At 40.1% G+C, this 19,772-nt stretch overlaps 1 protein-coding gene across 3 annotated transcripts; it reads left to right on the forward strand.

Annotated features, from left to right (window-relative positions):
* The first annotated feature begins 212 nt into the window (after positions 1 to 212).
* IRX6 (iroquois homeobox 6) lies at positions 213 to 6,242 on the forward strand. 3 transcript variants are annotated; one of them, XM_031954525.1, is made up of 6 exons: positions 213 to 1,172; positions 2,226 to 2,507; positions 2,852 to 2,961; positions 3,560 to 3,858; positions 4,128 to 4,793; positions 6,136 to 6,242. In XM_031954525.1, exons 1-6 carry the CDS (start codon positions 1,128 to 1,130, stop codon positions 6,141 to 6,143), a joined length of 1,410 nt encoding a protein of 469 aa, XP_031810385.1. In that variant the 5' UTR covers positions 213 to 1,127; the 3' UTR covers positions 6,144 to 6,242. The 3 variants fall into 3 exon arrangements, with proteins under 3 accessions (XP_031810385.1, XP_031810386.1, XP_012409276.1); XM_031954526.1 differs by having other exon boundaries at positions 4,146 to 4,793; XM_012553822.2 differs by having other exon boundaries at positions 6,139 to 6,221.
* The last annotated feature ends 13,530 nt before the right edge of the window (positions 6,243 to 19,772 follow it).

Genomic DNA, 19,772 nt, shown 5'->3' on the forward strand with positions numbered 1-19,772 from the left:
TTCCCAGCCCTTCCTACCTGCCTTCTTCCGGGCACTCTGCCAGCTTTCTCCCACCCTACTCCCTCCACCTCCTCCCCTTTCTCGACTCTTTCTTCACCTCACGGCTTTTCTTTTCCGTCCTCTCCCTTCTCTCCTTTCCCTTTCTTTTCTTTCCGTCTTTCTGTTTTCTTCCTCTCGCCTACCTTTCACCCTTGCCTTTCTCCTTCACTTTCTCTTTTCCTCCTTCTATATTCTCTTTTGTTTTTTTCCTCTCTTATCCCTTCGTTTCTTCCCTTTCCCGCCTCCCAGTCTCCCCCTCACCTCTCCTACCTATCTTGCTCTCTGCTTTCCCTTTTCTTTTTTGCTTCTCTTCTCTTTAGATGCTTTAGGGAGACGGGGAGCTCCCAGCGCTCCTGGCCGGTTGAATAGTGCTGGTGTAATTTTTCTCCACTTCTCAAATTTAATTTGGAGTGACTAGGTGTGCATGTGCGTGTGCGCGCGTCTGTGCTTAAGACAAGAAAGAAAAAGACCAACCGCAGAGACAGGCCGGTGGTTGTCTTTGGCGTGCCTCTCAGCACAACAGTACAACAACACGAAACAAGTGTCGGAGACTGAGAACGGCCGGTGCGTGCCCCGATTGGCACAGCCAGCTGTCCTTGGGTCCCGCCGCTCCGGGATTACCGTGACGTCACTTTGCTACACTTCCCACGGAGGACAGCGAAACAATCCAAGAGCAGAAAATAATCTGGCTCACCATCTTTTCTAAAGCCTCCCAGTCTGGAGCCTTTTTGAATTTTTTTTCGCCCCCTTCCTCATCCATGGGGCAATTGTGTCTCTTTAACCTGGGAGGCGGAGGGCAGCCCTCAAGAGCACTGGCCCAGTCGCAAGAGAGCCTGGCGGCTGCTCCCCTTCAAGCTCCTCCTCTCCCTCGTTCTCCTCTAACTGGGCCAAGGAGGCCGCTCTGGGAACCCGTGCGCGTCTAAGGAGGCGCTGCGATAGCACAATCTGCGGGTCCCCGGTACGATTTGCGGGGCTGAGCCCGGAAACCAGACTATACTGCGGGAAAAGGCAAATTTTCTTTCTGTTCTTTCTTTCTTTCTTTCTTTTCTTTTCTTTTTTTTTTTTTTAATAGCACAGAAGACGCGATTATGTCCTTCTCTCAGTTTGGATACCCGTATAGCAGTGCTTCTCAGGTAAGCCCCAATGCCGCAGCCCCTGGAAATGCCTAGATGCTTAGGCTTGTCTCCCCAGGCCGTGTGGCCCAGGCGTGTCTCTGAGGCTTCTGCTCTGGGTGTGTTCATGTACGTCTGTGTATGTGTGTATACATACACACGTGTCTGTGTGTGCGCTCCCTCCTCCCTCAGCTTCTGTCGCTCGGTTGGAAGGTGCAGGGTCCTGCCAACTCTGCCATGACCTGCCCTCCTACACCCACTCCTCATCCACTGTCTCTCAGACTTTTGTCTGCTGAGAAATCTGGGCACTCCGTTTATGGACTTGTGGTTTGGTTTACTTCTCCCCTTGTCTCTAGGTTTTGGCGTATCCTTAGCAATCATAGAATTCACAGAAGAGAAAGCTAAGAGTCCGTAATACCAAGAATGTCAGAGCTGGGGGGGAGGTTAGAAATCATCCTGGCCAATCTCCTTATTATGCATGGATGGAAACTGAGTTCCCATGATTTGACTAAGATCACACAGCAAGATGTCATTAGAACTCCGATCAGAATTTGCTTGTTAATTCTCTTTCCAGTGCTTTTGAATCCCTCAAGTTGTTCACTTCCTCATGTATTTTCTCCTTAGGTTGTTCTGTTGGGCTATCAGGTTTTGGATAGGTTTGGGAGCCTGACATACTCCCCCAAACGCTCTGGCCTGAACTCTAGCTGTTCAGGTAAAGATGGAGAAAGAAGGGTCAGCTCAGAACCCAGAGCAGCCCCATCACACCTTCCTGGTCCTTGTCTTTGTAACCTGAGTAGGGTAGTTGGAAGCATAGTATCACCAAATTTCCAGATTCCTTAAGTTCCCCAGAGAACAGGAGCTGAGTCTTACTCATTTTTGTTTCTCCTTGCTCCTAACAGGTGTTTTATAAGTGTGTGTGTGTGTGTACAGAATGAATGGATGGAATTGAGTGAGCTGGCTCTCAAATCTGCAGTCAAACCCAGGTTTTTAAAGTTGAACCTCTGACTCAGTTGACTAAGGTTCCCTGTCCTTTTAAACTATCTTCTCTCTCTTCCTTTTCCATACCCTCCACAGTTTCTGGTCCCAGCAAACCCCAGCACCACCTGCTGTGAATCGGCGCCTCGCTCAGCCACAGTCCCGGATGGGTCCACCGGTTCGACCCAGACTTCCGCCCTCTGCTGCCAGCCTTATGAGAATCGACTCCTGGGCAGTGCGCGCCCGGAGCTCGGCACGGCCCTAGGAGTTTACGGCTCCCCTTACGCAGCGGCTGCTGCGGCTGCAGCCGCGGCTTCTTCTCATGGCTACTCCAGCTACCTGCCCTACAGCCCAGAGCCTCAGGCACTCTACAGCGCCTTGGTGAATACTGCCTCTTGCCCCACTGCCTAATCTACTCCAGCCCCTCTAACTAATTGCCTCTTCCCTCCTTTAAGAGTCCAGGCTGGGTTTGAAAAAAGGTGGAAACCACGGAGCAGGTAATTTTAATCCAATTAAAGCAGAGATTAAAGCTTGTAAATACAGTAACGCACAGGTGAGAAGGAGGGGAAAGAGAGTGCCCAGAAAGATCACCCCTATCCTTGGCCAAAGAAGCAAATGGGATCCCAGAAGGAGTTCTTTTCATATTTACATTTTCCTTTTCTCAGCATCCTTCCAAGACCCAAATCATTCTGGACCACAGTACTAAATACCACTTCATTTTACAGAACCCTCAATATGAACTCAAAGAGACTACAGGCAGCTTCCCAGGTGGCTTGACACAGCCTGGAGCCTACTACCCCTATGAACCATCTCTGGGACAGTATCAGTATGAGAGGTAAGATCCAGCGGTCACCTCATCTGTAGTCACAACCTTTTGAAATAAGGACCAAGGACTTAACAAAGATAGGAGAAGGAAGAATATCAAGATTGGGGAACAGAAGTACAGAGATAAAATGGGGGGGGGGTGGCAGCCAGGTGGGAAAATGGAGGAAAGGCATATAGTAGAAGGATGAGCAGAAAGAACATAAGGGAATTGGGAAAAAGAACAGGGAAATAAAGGGCGGATAGAATAAGGACAGAATACAGATGAAGAAAAAAAGGGGGGAAAGAAGAGTTGAATAAATGGCAAAGTGAAGGAAGGAAGGAAGGAAGGAAGGATGTGAGAGGACAGAGGGAGAAGTGGAGGAATTCCTGGACCTCATATAGCTCACTAATTTTCCAGTAGAAGTTACACAAGATTGTATCACCTCTTTACTTTACCTCACCATTATTTCTTTCCCAGATTAGCCCACTGCTTATCCCAGAGTGAGAGGAAACCCATTCCAGCTCCCCTCAACCGCATATGTCATGCCTAACTAAGCTTTCCCTTTTGTCCATCCATTTCCACCCTAAAATTCTTCCTTTCCTGAAATATCCCCATATTTTGGTGTCAGGTACAGCTCTGTGGACTTCAGTGGTTCAGCCAGGCGCAAGAATGCCACCAGAGAGACTACCAGCACTCTGAAGGCCTGGTTATATGAGCATCGAAAGAATCCATACCCCACAAAGGGTGAGAAGATCATGTTAGCTATTATTACCAAAATGACTCTCACCCAGGTCTCTACCTGGTTTGCCAATGCTCGGAGACGTCTCAAGAAAGAAAACAAGATGACTTGGTCTCCCAAGAACAAGGCAGGAGAGGAGAAAAAGGAGGAGAGGAGAGAAGACAGTTATGGAGCAAATGAAGGCCAAGGTAGGATGGAAATAAAAGGAGAAAGAAATCTAAAGGTTTTGGGAAATCAAGCTACATGTCTAATTCCCTCTCAAAAGCAGAGCAAAGCATTGGGATTAAGATTTGGGGATTATTGGGGAGAGAGGAAGTTTTTTATTGTGAATCTTGGGCAGTTCCCTATTAGTAATTGAATCTAAATGCAAATATGGTCATCAATTGAGAGATCTTGTACTTTGCAGCTCCCCACCCTGGTACTTCCCCTAACTGGGACCTTTTGCTTTTCTCACCAGTTTCCGATTTATCTGCAGATCCAAAAGCCTGCAAAAAGGTCAAACAACTAAGGCTCAGTGACCTGGAAGACTTAGAGGAAGAAGGTGAGGAAGAGGAGGAAGAAGAAGAAGAAATTGAAGACAAGGGCCAAGGGAATGGGACAGATAAACGGGAGAGGCTAGGAAAGAGTGCAAAGCTAGATTCAGCAACCAATTTTCAGGCTTCACAGACTGAGTTTGAAAAAGGGAACCGTAACCTGAAGCTGCATGGAACTCCACCTGAGTACTCTTGTAATCTACCCTGCTCTCAGCGATCAGACTTCTTGGAAGCCTGGACGGTACCAGCAGGCCAGATTCACTGTGGGCCAAGTGAAAAGCCCCGGATCTGGTCTCTGGCTCACACTGCAGGGGCCAGTGTCCTAGCAGAAGAATCCCAAGTGCAGACTGGGCCCCAGAGCCCTCATCGCCTGCAGGCCCCAGGGAGACTTTCCTCTTTGGGTCACGATTGTGAAGGGACAGCCATAACTGGAATGAGGGGCCAGGCTAGCCACTGCACCACGTTAGAGGAACCATCCCATGCTGCCAAGATCTGTAGAAATTCGACTTTCAGCCTCCAGCATTTGCAGCTAAACTGCGCCTCTTACCCTGGGCTGGGAGAGCCTTGCCAATATGCATCTGGAGCAGAAGGTAGTGGGACCCCAACTGTATTGTCTCACTGGGAAATATTAAGCTTTCTCAGCCCATCTCCCCATTCTTGCCCCTCTGACCTGTAAGGCTAGAGGTAGACCTTCCTCAGACCCTCAATTTCTTACAAGCCAGCCTTCCTCTACAGCTGCCTGAGGATAAACTCTTGGTTCTTAAAGGCATTGGCCCCAATCATTTGTCCCAGAATGTGGAAAGGATAGTAGAACTTTCTAGGCCCATCTATCCCAAAGCTGACTTATCTGGCATCTGAAGATATTAGAACCAGCTGAGGGCCCCTGGAACTCAAGCCCTCCTTCCTGGTAGAGCCAAGAACATGGCAAGGGAGGGGAACAGTTAGAAAGAACCAAGTATAGAATTTCAAATTACAGACACTCAGTTGTATCCATACACAGAATTTATATGGATCTTGGAAAAGTTAGGAGGCCACAGAGCTACCCAAAGGCAGCATGCTGTCAAAGATAGTGCTCAAAAACATTTTTTTTAAGACCAGTGCTTAAGAGTTAAGGTAGATGTCAGAACACTCCACTTGCTTCCCAGGTCTATGAGGCCTCTATGGATCATAAGATGTAAAGATGGAAGAAGCCTTAAGAATTTAATATAGTGCCTTCACGAATATAACTAGTGACACTGGGGCCCAGAAAAATGATGTGAATTGTTTAAGATCACACTGAAAGTAAAAGTGGAACCACAAGTATTCAGCTCTTTTGGTTCCAAACCTAGTTCTTTCATTTTCCTCCTACATTGATTGGCACAGGTGAGGGAGTGTAACTTCATCAGGCTGAAATGCATTTTTGAAAGCCCAGACTAATGTGATAGGAAAACTAAGGGACTAGTGGAAAATAGAAAGGTCTCTTCTCACGCCTGTTTGCCCTATTATCTGCCTCAGAATTTTATTTAATGTCTAGCTGGTGCTTGAGTTTGATGAGCTCTTCTACACAAATGACTGAAATTTCTTAAATGGAAATGAGTTTTCCTTTCCCCACAGCCCCAAAGCAGCTCATCTCTGAGGAACTGAGTCCAGAGTAATTATAATTGAGCGATTTCTCAAAGGATCATCTGGTAAATGAGTTTGCAATGAGATCAGTATCCAGATAACTGGGTCCAAAGCCATCCTTGTAGGAACCCATTCCACTCCAGACTTTGACTAACCAAACGCTGCTCTTAGTTTCTATTTGTAAGAAGTCAGGTAATGTAACCCTTTCCTGGGTAACTTCCAGAAATTTGACCTGGCACCCTCCTTGAGTCCCATTCTCTCTCCGAATTTAAGGAGGCCTTCTTGCCTAAACAGTTTGTTTCGGGTTTTAATCACTCTGTCCTTTCTCAGCAGGTTAGCACAAGAGTTGAGATTTGAAGAAGAACCTTGGGAGCCGTTAGGTTTACCAAAGCGCGCCCCTAAGCAAGCCCAGAGACTGACACGCTGTTTTCTCTGATTCAGAAACAGATGGACAAACAAGCTGTGGCTAGCTTCTCTCAGTCCTTTTTTTTCCCCCACTGAGAGCTGGGAGCAGCCTGCGAAAGCACAGCTTTGGGAATAAATGCACAGACTTCGGAAGGAGAGCAAAGAAAGGACTTGAGTGAGGTGGCCTCAAGCAGCGGCCGCTGGTTTCTCATAGTGGGAAGTGGAAGCGTTCTCCTTTTCCCTCCGTCCTCTTCCCCTGTGTCCATCACAGTTTAAAGCACCCAAACTCGGAATCCCTCAGAGCACTAAATATTCTCGTTTCACTGGCAGTGGTCGATTAGGCCGCCTTCGCCAAACCAATCTTAGTATTCTCCACTTCTTGGATCCTTCGAAGGGGGAAAAACACAAAAACCCCATTTGCTATTTCTTTGGTAAGATATGTTTACAAATTCAATCTGGGGCTTGGGAAGCAGAAGAAGGGGCGGTTTCCCGGTTTCCAGTTAAGGGATGCCGGACGAGGGCTCACTAGAAACACATGGCTCGAAAACCTCCCCGAGAACAGGCAGGAGGGTCTTGGTGTGCCTTCAGACCCTGGAAAAGAGGAGCGGGAGAGTCCGTTGTGGAATTAAAACTGCTTCGCTCAGTGTGGATTCTGTTGGCTCTGCTGGCCCAGGCCGCCCCAGGCGCTCTTCAGTGCTCCAACCCCAGCCCGGGGAACTGAGCTCAACTGAGCCACATCCTCTGAGTGGCAGCCGAGAACGAAGCAGGGTCGGCTTAGTGGGTCAGCTCCCTCCGGGAGCCAGGGGACCCGGCTTTGCGAGAAATCAGGGAGGGAAGTCTAAAAAGGGAGTCAGGAGCTCAGCATTGTTTCTGTTTAATGGTGTGGCAGCAAACATTTTCTGTTCGTCCTAATAAACGGAGAGGGGGCGAGGGAAGAAAGAAGCTTTGTCCCACTTTCCAGAACTATGAACATGCACTTGCTTCAATTAAGAATGGGGGTTAATAAAAGCGTCGGCCCCAAGGACCTACTTGACACAAACTCTTCTTTTGGTCCTCGGGTCACAAACAACTCTTTAAAGCCAATAGATTAGCTGACATTCATTCTGTTGTGCTGAGTGAGCGAGATCACTCCTTCAAACAAACAAACAAATGGAGAACGCAACCTGGAGGGGAGAGCCTGGGCAAGCTTGGAAGGAAATGCCTCTGTAGCTGCGGGCGAGAGTGGGAGGTTAGAGTTTAAAGAAAGTAGCTCTAAAGGGGTGGGATTAGGTCACTGGAGGTTGGGACAGGACCCGACTGGGAGCTGATGGTTTGCCTTCCCGGTCGGAAAGTTTAAAGATGGGCTGAGGATATGAACTTTTTGTGTTGTGGTTTTATTTATTTGTGCAATTCTCAGAACCTCCCCGTTATTACCTACAGTCCTATTCTCTCTCATCCAACTTAAAAGTCGCTGAAGTGTTGAATCTCGGGAAAGGTTTTCGGGATAGGCCCTTTCAGGCGACAACAGTGAGGAAATGTTAGAGAAGATGTATAGGCGCTGGAGTTGGCTTTTCTTTCTCTAGTTTCCTCCCTTGCTCCTTTACCCCTTGTTCTTTCCTTTCCTTTCTCTTCTTCCTTCCTGCTCTCCCCTTTGTGATGCCCTTTTTCCTTCTTTACTCCCTGGTCTCGGGTAAAGTGACTGCCTGCAACTGTCTTTCTTCCCTCTCAGGCTCTAGATATTTCAGAGGGCCAAAGTGGTGGAGAGAAAACCAGAGTGAAAGGGCACCCAATTCAGACGTCAAGCCCCTTTTCAAATTCTTTCCCTAAAGCAATAAGCAATAGAAATTGCCCCGTCTCTTCCCCATCCCCCATCCCGTTGTCCCTTCTTTCTGGGGAACAGCTGCTCCTTCACCCAGGCTCTCTCCGGGGCTCCCCTGGGACACACAGTCTGCACCGCTGACCCGCGGCTTAGGGTCTGGGAAATTAAACTGCGAAAAGATAAACATTATTTCAAGTCGGATTTGAGGGATTAGCGCTTGTAATAAAGAGTATTAGTTGGCGCTTCTTTCAAGGCTCCCAGTGTCCCTCCTTCTGCCCCCTCCCAAGTTGCAGGTAGCCCTTCCCAAGATAAGTCTTCTAGACTTTAAGTCTAGGGCAGTAGTTACTGGCGTGTAAAAAAAAAAAAAAGAAAAAAAAAAGTCCCTTCGACCATTCCTGAACTCAGCCAGAGCTAGTGCTGTGAAAAGGTCCTTGAAGATCTGGGTCAGCGCAAAAGCTCCCACGTAGCCTTCTTTTCCTAATTCAACCAGGATCACTGTACCGCCTTCCTTAAATCTGCTAGTAAATAGCCTCTTGGCAGTTAAGTCCTAGCTGGCTAGACTCTGTGTCTAACTTGGCTAACCCTGCCCCTCCCTCTACCCGCGCCTTCGGGCTTCAGCTCCTTCGATAAAAATGAAGATTCTAAATCTTTACCCACTTGGAATCGAGGAACCCAGTCGAGCTCCGTGCTACGCTAAAATCTTCAGCAGCTTGGTGGAGATGGGGAAGAAGGTCAGTCTAATGGGCTGGGTCTTAAGGGGATCTCTAGAGTTTCACCTTCATTCATTTTCCACACTTCTGATTAGCAGAGAAGTAGGCTGATCTCCCTAATCCGTTACTTTTCATTTTTCACTCCCCCCACCCACCCCGGTTCGGTGAGAATTACCGAGCAAACCTTTCCAAAGATTATCCGAGGAGTCATATTTAGGAGACTGCTTTGACTAAAATAAGTATGGAGACTGAACGGATGTTAGGAGCCAGGGGCTTTTTTGGAAGTGGAAGTGGGGGAAGGGAACAGGAGCATAATGAAGCCGAAAGCAACTATATTCAAAAACTCTGTGAAGTTAATATTCCAATAACCAAGAAGAAAAAAATCCAAGGCGTTTGGAATTGTTCTAGATCTCTCATTTGAACTTCAGGGCAAATTGAAATAGATGAAGGAGAGGGAAAGAGGCTTCATAGTCCCAGAGGAGAGTATAAATCGACCATTCTATTTCATCCTTCCTGCACAGATGGGATTAGGGTGGTGTAATCTAGTTTAGGGTAGTATCACCTAGAAAGATAGGTATTAGAATTGGAAGGAACTTTAAAGGATGCTCTAATGCAAACCCTCTCTTTATAGATGATCAACTCCAGATGGGAAGTGACTTTTTCAAGGTCATACATTTAGCAGACATTGGTATGATAGAAAACGAAAAACAAATGATCCTGACACACTTTTTTATCGAGGTTTTAAGGGCAGACAATCAACAAAACAATAATTCAAGCCCTAATTTGTATAGTTTTCCCTGGTGTAAATACTCCAACTGAAAATTTAAAATCTCCCTCCCTCTTTTTTTCTCCCCCTCTCTTCCTTCCCCCTCCATTTTTCCTTTCCTCCCTCTTTCCCTCTATCCCCTCTCTCATCAATCTAATACTAATAATAACTATCTAAGGTGACCCTCCACCTCTTCCCAGTAGGGATTGGGTATTTGGACTAGTATCCTGCACCAGGCTTTCTACATTCCTTGGGAATTGTTTGAAGTCACTAAATTGCCTTGTTTCATCTCATTATTATCTATTTGTCAAGAAGTATCAGGAACTCTGGCGTCCCGGCCTCTCCTTAGAACTATATATTCTGGAGTGGCCAGGCACCTCCTTGTTGCTCTACTTTCCCTGGTTCCTAGTAAGATCACACATATCCAAAGTGACTATACCCTCTGCTTCCCAACACCCATCACTTCATTCTGGCCACCTTTTAGGGGGAAGGGAATAGACCTGCTTTGTCCTAGAAAGTAATCTCCTCAAGAACAGGTGCAGACATTCACTGACTGACTTAATCTGGATTCTCTTTCAATCTCCTCATTGGGATCAGCTTTTAAAAACTATATTATTTTTTTATCCCAAAACTTAACAGCTGGATGTTCTAGGGAAGAAGGAAAAGAAAGAATTGCACTTAGGAATCTCATTCTATTATCATTACTCACTCACGTATTTCAAATATATGGAATTGTCTAGCAAATTAGAGCTGGAGAAGATCTTAGAAGTTATTGAGATGGAATGTTCAAGTTAGAAGGGATCGTACAACATAAAATACTGGAGCTGAAAGATACTTCAGTACATAGATTATTGAATGTCATCGTTGAATGTGACCTTTGAATATAGACTAGTAGAGTTCTAAGGGAGTTCACTAATAATTTAGTCTAACCCTCTCCCCATTTATAGATGCAGAAAATAAGATCTAGAAAAGGAAAAACACTTATGTACTTATTAGTGGCCAATCTAGAAGTAGACCCAGGTCTTCTGACTCTTTTCATATCCCTATCACTCTAGTGACCACTACCTGATTTGAACCCAACCACATTCTCACTTTTGATCATATCAAACAGTGTTTTTAATTCAGAAATTATCAAAAGATATACCAGAAAGCTGTAGGAATATATGATCCCAGGGCAGCTAACTTTTAAAATAAGGAAGGCCAACAAAATTCTCTTATTAGATATGGATAGCAGTCCCTTCTTCCTCTGGCCAACTGATTCTGTCATTGCAGTTTGGTGTGTCACAGGGTTTGTGTCCCATATAGCCACTCTTCCAGTCAACTCTTTAATTGTTCTATAATGGAAGAGAATTAAATTCTTCATATTCATCTCTGTAGTCAGCTGATTGTGTACTGTGCTAACTGAAAAGCTTACAGACTAATTTCAAGGCAGGCAAATAATTTCCTTTTATGCAAGTTTTTAGAGTTCACTTCACTTAGAATCAGAAATGCATGTTTTTGTTTGTTTTGTTTTTATATCACCTTTCTCCTCTGGGGCCTAGAAGTGTCTTTGCCCATAATAATCAATAATTAATGTTTGTCAGATGAGCTATCCTATAAAAACCTGCAGAGACAAATCAAAATAGAGTAACTATAGGATGTACAACCCAACCTGTACACAGGCAGTTTGCTATTCTCAAAATCTTCCCTGCAGGATTTAGGACCATGCCAGAACCAAGTCAGCCCAGGCTCAACCTGGAGTCAAGATAGCCTATGCCTGAATCAAAACAAGAGACAGGAGCAGTTCAGCTAACAGGGAAACACAGCCAAAATTCAGCAAGAGATTTAGCAGTTGAAAGGTTCAAGGGAGAACCCAAGTACCTTGGGTCTTGCAAGAAACCTACTATTCACACAATTAACTATATCTGCCTAGGGTTTATCAAAATCGCTGCAAGGAAGAAAAGCAAAAATTAGGTTTGGAACTACGTATGTAGGAGACAGAAGGGGCCAAGGTCAAACTCTAAATCAAGTCATCAGAAAAACAGGTCAAAACAGTCATTTCTCCCACAGGCAAAACTTAGTCACCACATCCAAGACTGAGAAGAGTCAGCCTGCACCAAGCAGAATGGGACCAGAGTCTGATCCAAGCATAAAAATATGATCTAGAAACTGACACTGGATATAAAAGTACCAAAAAAAATTGAAGACAATATAGAAAGATCAAAGATTGAGAGAAACCTTAGAGACAAGTCCAGAAGAGCATAATTCTATAAGTTCAAATAAAGCTTCTGATTAAAAAAAATTAACCTGACCTGAAAGATAGGAAGTATTTCAAACAAATTTAAAATTTTTTTTATACTCTGAGTTCCAAATTTTCTTCCTTCCTTTTACTCCTATCCTACTCGTTGAAAAGGAAAGCAATATTTACCAATTATACTTGTAAATTCATGAAAAAAATAATTCATAGCCATGCTAAGAAAAAATTTAAAACAAAATAATAAAAGTAAAGTTTAAAAATGTGCTTTACTTTGTACCAAAAATTCATTAGTCCTTTTTCCAGTCCTGGATAGCATTTTTCATCATGGATCCTCTGGAGTTTTCTTGGATCATTGGTTTGAGCAAAACAGCTAATCTTTCATAGTTGATCATTATTACAAAATTAGTGTTACTGTGTACAATATTTTTAATAGGAAGTAATTTTTTTAAAAAATGCAATATTAAATGAAATAGTACAGAGAAAAGAATAAGAAGTGTGATTAACAACAGAATATAATTGGCAAACTTTATCCAATTTTTATATAAAATTTAGATATTAAATGCCTAGATATTAAAATAGGATAAAGAGAAAACATAGTTTAATGAGATAAGAAGAAATTTTAAAGTAAAATCAAAAGATTGGGGGGTAGGAAGAGAATAGAATATAAAGTATATACTATCAAAATTTAACTGCACTGGAAAACAAGTAAAGGAGATATAATTAAAATCCCTAAACAATTTGAAAATCATTATCACTAAAAAAAAAAAATCCTGGGTTAAGATATTTTTATAAAGGAAAATGGCAGAGATATACTAGAGCAGATGACAAAATGAAAATTAAAAAGAACTCACTGAAAATTTCCTGTAGCTAGGAATGGGTAGAGGGCTGAAACTCTGAAAAAGTGTACTTGAATCTAAGACAGCAAATCACTTTAAGGCTAATCCACCTACTGGATTTGAGATTGGAACCACTGTTCTTTACACAGATATTTAGATGATATGGTGATGTGATGGCTCTCCTCACAATTGGCCTTGCTGAATGTGCTGTGATGAGGTAATCGAAGGCAAGTATTGGAGGGTGGAGGGAGAGAGACAGAGTTGCTGTGCTGCATGATCAGGGGAGAGAAGTCAGGCTCTGGACTCAAGAGTCCAGGATTCATCTTTAATAAGCCGAGTGGCAGCTTGCCTCCCTCCTTCACTTCTCCTCTAAAGACCAAGGACTTTGACTGATCCTGAGGCCCTCCAGAGAGCTATCCTGCACATTTTAGGAATGCTATAGACCAAATTCAGAGCTTTTTGGGGAAGGGGGAGTTTTGGAAACACTAGAAAGAAGAAAAGAACCACAGTTAGGATCACATAAGACTAGTCAGCTATCAATATAAAATAAAGAAGACCTTGGAATATTGTATTCCAAAAGACAAATGATAATTTACAACCTAGAATAATGTATCATGAAAAATCCCATCAGGAAAAAAATAGACCTCTAATAGAGAAAAAGACATTGAAGAATTTTTTGTGAAAGTACCAAGAGTGAACAAAAAGAGTTGGAATTCATACATAAAAATCAAGAAAAAACTAGAAAGGTAAATTGAATTTGGGTATTTGGAAAGATTTATATAATGATGAAGTGCTTATATTCTAATTGGAGGAAAAAACAAGTATTCCTAATAAAACTCAAATGCCTTCATGGATCATAGAAAAAATTAAATAAGACACCTAGGGGCCCTAAGCAGTAGTTTTCTTCTGTTTTGAGAATAGTAAGGACAAAAGAAATAGGAAGGGAAATTATGGGAAGAAAGGATAAGGAATTTATATCAAAATAGAGGTGCATTAGATGAAGAATATGAAAACATGGAGGAAGAGATTAGAGAATAGACATCATATGAACCCTATTTTCAAGTGAATTAGCAAAGGAGAGTTGAAGACATGTACAGATATGTATGCATACAAAAAGTTTGGTACAAAATTAGATTAAATTCAACAGGAAAATAGATGAATAATTAGAATGGAGAGGGAAATGAGATTAAGAAAGAGGACAAACTTAATGTACAATTAATAATAAGGAAATCAAACCCCAGATTCAGAGAGGAGAGCATGAAATTGAGTATTAAAATGAAAGAAAGAGTAAAATTCTATGATCAAAGTGGAATGAGGCAAAGAGAATTAGAGAATCATATAGTTCTAGTTTTAAAACATTCTTATTTCACTATCTTTTCTTTTTTGTAAGAAGTATGTAGGTGAATATAAGAAAATAGGATGGAGAAAAATATACAACTAGCAATCAAAATTGTGAATGAGGTGAACTCATGCATAAAATAGATTATAGTAGAATGGATTGGAAAGAAGAATCTATCAATATATTGTTTTCCAGAAATGGGCTTGAAACATAAAGATTCACTCAGAAGTAAAATAATATGGATCAAACTAAAAATATTGTTTTAGAAATCATGATTTCATGAGTCAATAACAAAAAACAAATGTTTAAAAGGGATAAACAGGGAAAACCACATTTTCTTGAAGTAATCAAATTTAATTGATTAATATAGATAATCAATATGACCAAAATAAAATTGTAAGGAGGAATAGACAATAAAACTAAAATAATGAAAATATCAAGAGTACCTTTCATATGTAGAAAAATCCAATAAAGAGGTTAATAAGGAAGAAGAGTTTGAATGTTATTTTAGAAACATTAGATATGATATGTGTCTAGTGTTAACTAAATGGAAACAGAAAGAAGTATATATACTTCTCAGAAATATGTGGTAACTTTAAAAAATCAATCATTTTACAAAAACCTCACATAGAAATTCAGACAATTAGAAATATGAAAAGAAATTAGAAATATGAAATATAGACAATTAGAAATACTAAGTTGGTTCCATATAAGCAAAATCAATATCAATAGATGAAATTAATGATGAAAATAATATAAACTACATGATTAATAGATGTGTAAAAACTTGATATAATTCAAAACTCCTTTTTATTAAAATTCAAAAATATAAGAATAAAAATATATTCATTAATTTGATGTTGATCTATAATCAAAAGCCATATTTATATGTAATAGAGAAAGGCTTTAAAGACTGAAAGGTCCTTACAATAAAATTAGAGATAGAGCAAGAGTATCCACTATCACCACTACTATTTGCATAGTTGTGAAATATAAATTATAGTAATAAAAAAGAAAAATAAATTGGGGAAATGAGTATTAAAAAAGAAAAAATAAAACTTTTTTGATATTCTATAATGTCGTATATGGAGAACTCTAAGGAATCAACTATAAAAATTATTGAAACAATAATTTCCACAGATTCAAAGATACAAATCAATCTATATAAAGCATGAGCTTTTCTATATATTACCAATAAAATGTACCAGGAAGAGATAGAGAAATTATATTCAAACTAATTATAGAATATAATGTTTCTGTTTATGTACACAGGTCGATATAAATGTAAATGATGTACAAATTTTTTCAAGATAGACACAGAAAAAAATTATATGAATACAATGATAAAACATTTTTTACAGAAATATACAGACCTATATAATTGGAAAAATATTAATCATTGATGTTGAGACCCTGCCAAAATGATACAATGATATTTCTAACTAATTAATATTATTCAGAACTATAGGGGCAGCTGGGTGGCACAGTGAATAGAGCACCAGCCCTGAAGTCAGGAGAACCTGAGTTCTAATCTGGTCTCAGACATTTAACACTTTATAACTGTGTGATTCTGGGCAAGTCACTTAATTCCAATTGCCTCAAGGGAAAAAAAACTATATCAATAAAATTATCAAAGTATTGAATTAGAAAAAGCAGTAACAAAATTCATCTGGAAGAATAAAAATTCAAAAAACCTCAAGGGAAATAATGAAAAAAAAGAGAAAGAAATTCAAATAGTACTAACTAGACTACAAAAGAGTAAAAATCATTTGATACTACTTTAAAAATAGAGAGGTACATTAGTGGAATAGAATAAATATGTAATATTCTGAATTTAAAAAAAATTATTCAGTATAAACTAAAAGTCCTTAACTATTTGAATAATGACTCACTATTAGACCAAAAGTTATGTGAAAACTAGAAAACAATCTGGCAGAAATTAGTCACAGAACAACACCTCATATAACAAGGTAATTTCCAAATGGGTATATTAAAGGTCACATTATAAAGAGATTAGAAGAGCAAAGAAGAAAATGACAACTTTGAACAGGGAAAAGTTCATGCCAAGGAATAGAGAGGATCGTATGATATACAACAGAGGATGTTGTTTATATAAAATACAAAAAGCTTTGCACAAACAAAATTAATGCAAATTATTTTTATTAAAGCTTTTTATTTTCAAAATATATGCATGGATAATTTTTCAACATTGACCCTTGCAAAACCATATGTTCCAAATTTTCCCCTCCTTCCCCCTCACCCCTCCCCTAGATGGCAAGTAATCCAATATATGTTAAACATGTTAAAATATGTTAAATCCAATATATGTATATGTATTTATACAATTATCTTGCTGCACAAGAAAAATCAGATCAAAAAGGAAAAAAATGATTAAGAAAACAAAATGCAAGCAAACAGCAACAAAAAGAGTGAAAATGCTGTATTATGGTCCACACTCAGTTCCCATAATCCTCTCTCTAGGTGTAGATAACTCTCTTCATCACAAGATCATTGGAACTGTCCTCAATCATTTCTTTGTTGGACAGAGTCATGTCCATCAGAATTGATCATCTTAAAATCTTTCTTGTTGCCATGTACAATGATCTCCTGGTTCTGCTCATTTCATTTAACATTAGCTCATGTAAGTCTCTCTAGGCTTCTCTAAAATCATACTGCTGATCATTTCTTATAGTACAATAATATTCCATAACTTATTCAGCCATTCTCCAACTGATGGGCATCCACTCAGTTTACAATTTCTTGCCACTACATAGAGGGCTGCTACAAACATTTTTGTACATGTAGGTCCCTTTCCCTCCTTTAAGATCTCTTTGGGATATAAGTCTAATAGAAACATGCTGGATCAGAGGGTATGCACAGTTTGATAACTTTTTGAGCATAGTTCCAAATTGCTCTGCAGAATGGCTGGATCCATTCCCATTTACCAACAATGTATTAGTGTCCCAATTTTCCCACATCCCCTCCAACATTTGTCATTATCTTTTCCTGTCATCTTAGCAAATCTGAGAAGTGTGTAGTTGTATCTCAGAGTTGTCTTAATTTGCATTTCTCTGATCAATCGTGATTTAGAGCACCTTTTCATATGATTAGAAATGGTTCTAATTACTTTATCTGAAAATTGTTCATATCCTTTGACCATTTATCAATTGGAGAATGGCTTGAATTCTTATAAATTTGAATCAATTCTCTATATATTTTAGAAATGAGGCCTTTACCAGAACCCTTGAATGTAAAAATGTTTTCCCAATTTATTGCTTCCCTTCTAATTTTGCCTGCATTAGTTTTGTTTGTACAAAAATGTTTTAACTTGATATAATCAAAGTTATCTATTTGGTGTTCAATTATGAGTTCCATTTCTTCTTTGGTCCCAAATTCCTTCCTTTTCCACAGATCTGAGAGGTAAACTATCCTATGTTCTTTTAATTTGCTTCTAATATCATTCTTTATGTCTAAATCATGAACCCAATTGGACCTTATCTTGCTATATGGTATTAGGTGGGGTATATAGGTATTAGGAAACTGTCATACTAGTTTCCAATTTTCCCAGCAGTTTTTGTCTAATAGTAAATTCTTATCCCCAAAACTGGGGTCTTTGGGTTTGTTAAACACTATATTGCTATAGTTATTGACTATTTTGTCCTGTGAACCTAATCTACTCCACTGATCAAGTACTCTATTTCTTAGCCAGTATCAAATGGTTTTGATGACTGCTGATGCAAAGTTTAAAAGGAAACAAATAAGTGAGAAAAAATTTGGCAAGAATTTTTTTCTGATAAACTTTTTATTTTTGAGATATATGAGAAATAAATGATTCAAACATATAAGAAGTAGAGTCATTATCCCAAAGGATACATGGTCAAAGGATATTAATAGGAAATTCTCAAAGATAGAAATCCTAGTAATCAGCACATTTCCTGTCCCAAACAATTTAATTCTACTGTGCAGGACTAACCCCCAATAATAGAGTTAAATGTGTATACTATTAGGTTGTTGATAGAAGTGTCAACAGAATCATAATTTTATGACTGCTAATCACTGACAGATTTTTAACTGTGACAGATGTTCAGTGCTATGTGTGCAGATGTGTGTGGCTAAAGAGTACAATATAATTTTTATACTATGAAGACTTTAAGATCTCTCAAACAGCACAGTGACTACTTAGCATACCCACTTGCAATGAGAAATTAAGATTCTTCGAAGAAAATTACCCCCACACACAACTTTTATTTTCACATTATTTCTTTTCCAGTTCAGTTTTACCTTCACTCGGTCACAATTCTATATTCCATTTAGGTCACAAGAAGGAAAGTCGAAGAATTCTAGTTAATAACCTTGACAGGTGTAACCAAATATAGCATCATACTCATGACAAACACATTGAGAACTAGAGTCAATAGCTTAGAAATAATAAGATCAAGATCTTATTATCTGTCTGAAATTTCCACCAAGCATGTTTCCAAACTTCTCCATCATGCCTTCAGAAGCTTCTTCATTCTGGAAGATCATTTCAATCCTAGAACTCACATTTTAGAAGTACCTTTTGCACCCCGGTCCTCTCTTTCTGATTGAACAACTTCTCTCAAAACTTTGATTTAAGGAAGGTATGCAGGCCAACCATCTCTTCATTTTCCACTAGGCTACACTCCTGAAGATTTCATCACAGTCCCATATCAGTACCTTTTTCTCTACTTTCCCTTTACGACTTCCTTCTATGTGTTATTTTCCCAATTAGAATGTAAGCTCCTTGAGGGAACTTTGTTTTGGTTTGTGTTAATTTTCACAGTGACTCATATTTAATAAATTCTTGTTGACTGAATAACAGACTGACTGAATTTTCACACCATTTGGAAGGATTGGGAATTTCTATGACAGTTTCAAATTTATAGGGGTCCAGATCCAGTGTTGGAATCTTTTTGATAAATGCTATCAGTCAGTCAGCAAGCATTTATTAAGCACTTATGTTTTAGGCATTATGGTAAATGCTAGAGATTAAAAATACAAGCAAAAAGATAGTCCCTACTCTCAAGGACCTTGCATTCCAATGAAATAATACATAAAAGAAGCATTAAAAAGATAGGAGGAAAGTTAAAGGGCTATGGACTTTATGGCCAAGTCCATAGATGAGGGATAGTTTAATCTGTGGCCTTTTCCAAAATGTAGGTTTGGGGAAGAACTCAGCAGTATGAAAATCTGTCTTCACTCTTGAAGCTTTCTATTCACACCAGCATTGAAAAATTCAAAGCACAAAGTTCTAACTACATTCAGTTTTAATTATATTCTCACTTTACTGAAGCTAAGACTGGATACCTGAAATTCATGGTCCCCATTTACTCTGACAGAGGCACCAAAGACATAAACTTTTCCCATTCTGTGTCTCTCACCTGACTCCCACCTTTTTTTCTTCCAGATTGTCCCTCCATGGCATTGGTTCTACCAACTTCAACTAGCTATTGGTTTATTTCACAATCATCTCCCCAACCGAGAGAAACCAAATAGGAGTCGCTGTCTCTTATGAGTACAGCAAAAGAATCATTCATCCCTCTCTCAGCTAAGAAGAATGAGAGTGTCACTCCAATATACTCATTTTACTAAGAATGAAATATAGATAACTGTCCCATTCCCATAAAAGAATAGTTCATCCCAGAAGTCCACAGAGACATATTCAGTTCCATTACAGGGTGTTAAGCACAGTATTGGTCCCAGCAGAGGCAAAGGGGAAGGAAGAAAGGGGATGCCCTGGTCATTGGCCTGCCTCTTAAGGAAAAATTGAAAATCAATATTTGGTGTGTAATGGTACCTTTACTGCACACCTACAGCAAGCTAATCTCTCATTATGCTCACTTGTATCCTGTGGCC

Source organism: Sarcophilus harrisii, chromosome 2 (genome assembly GCF_902635505.1).
Source record: "Sarcophilus harrisii chromosome 2, mSarHar1.11, whole genome shotgun sequence".
NCBI classification, from domain to species: domain Eukaryota; kingdom Metazoa; phylum Chordata; class Mammalia; order Dasyuromorphia; family Dasyuridae; genus Sarcophilus; species Sarcophilus harrisii.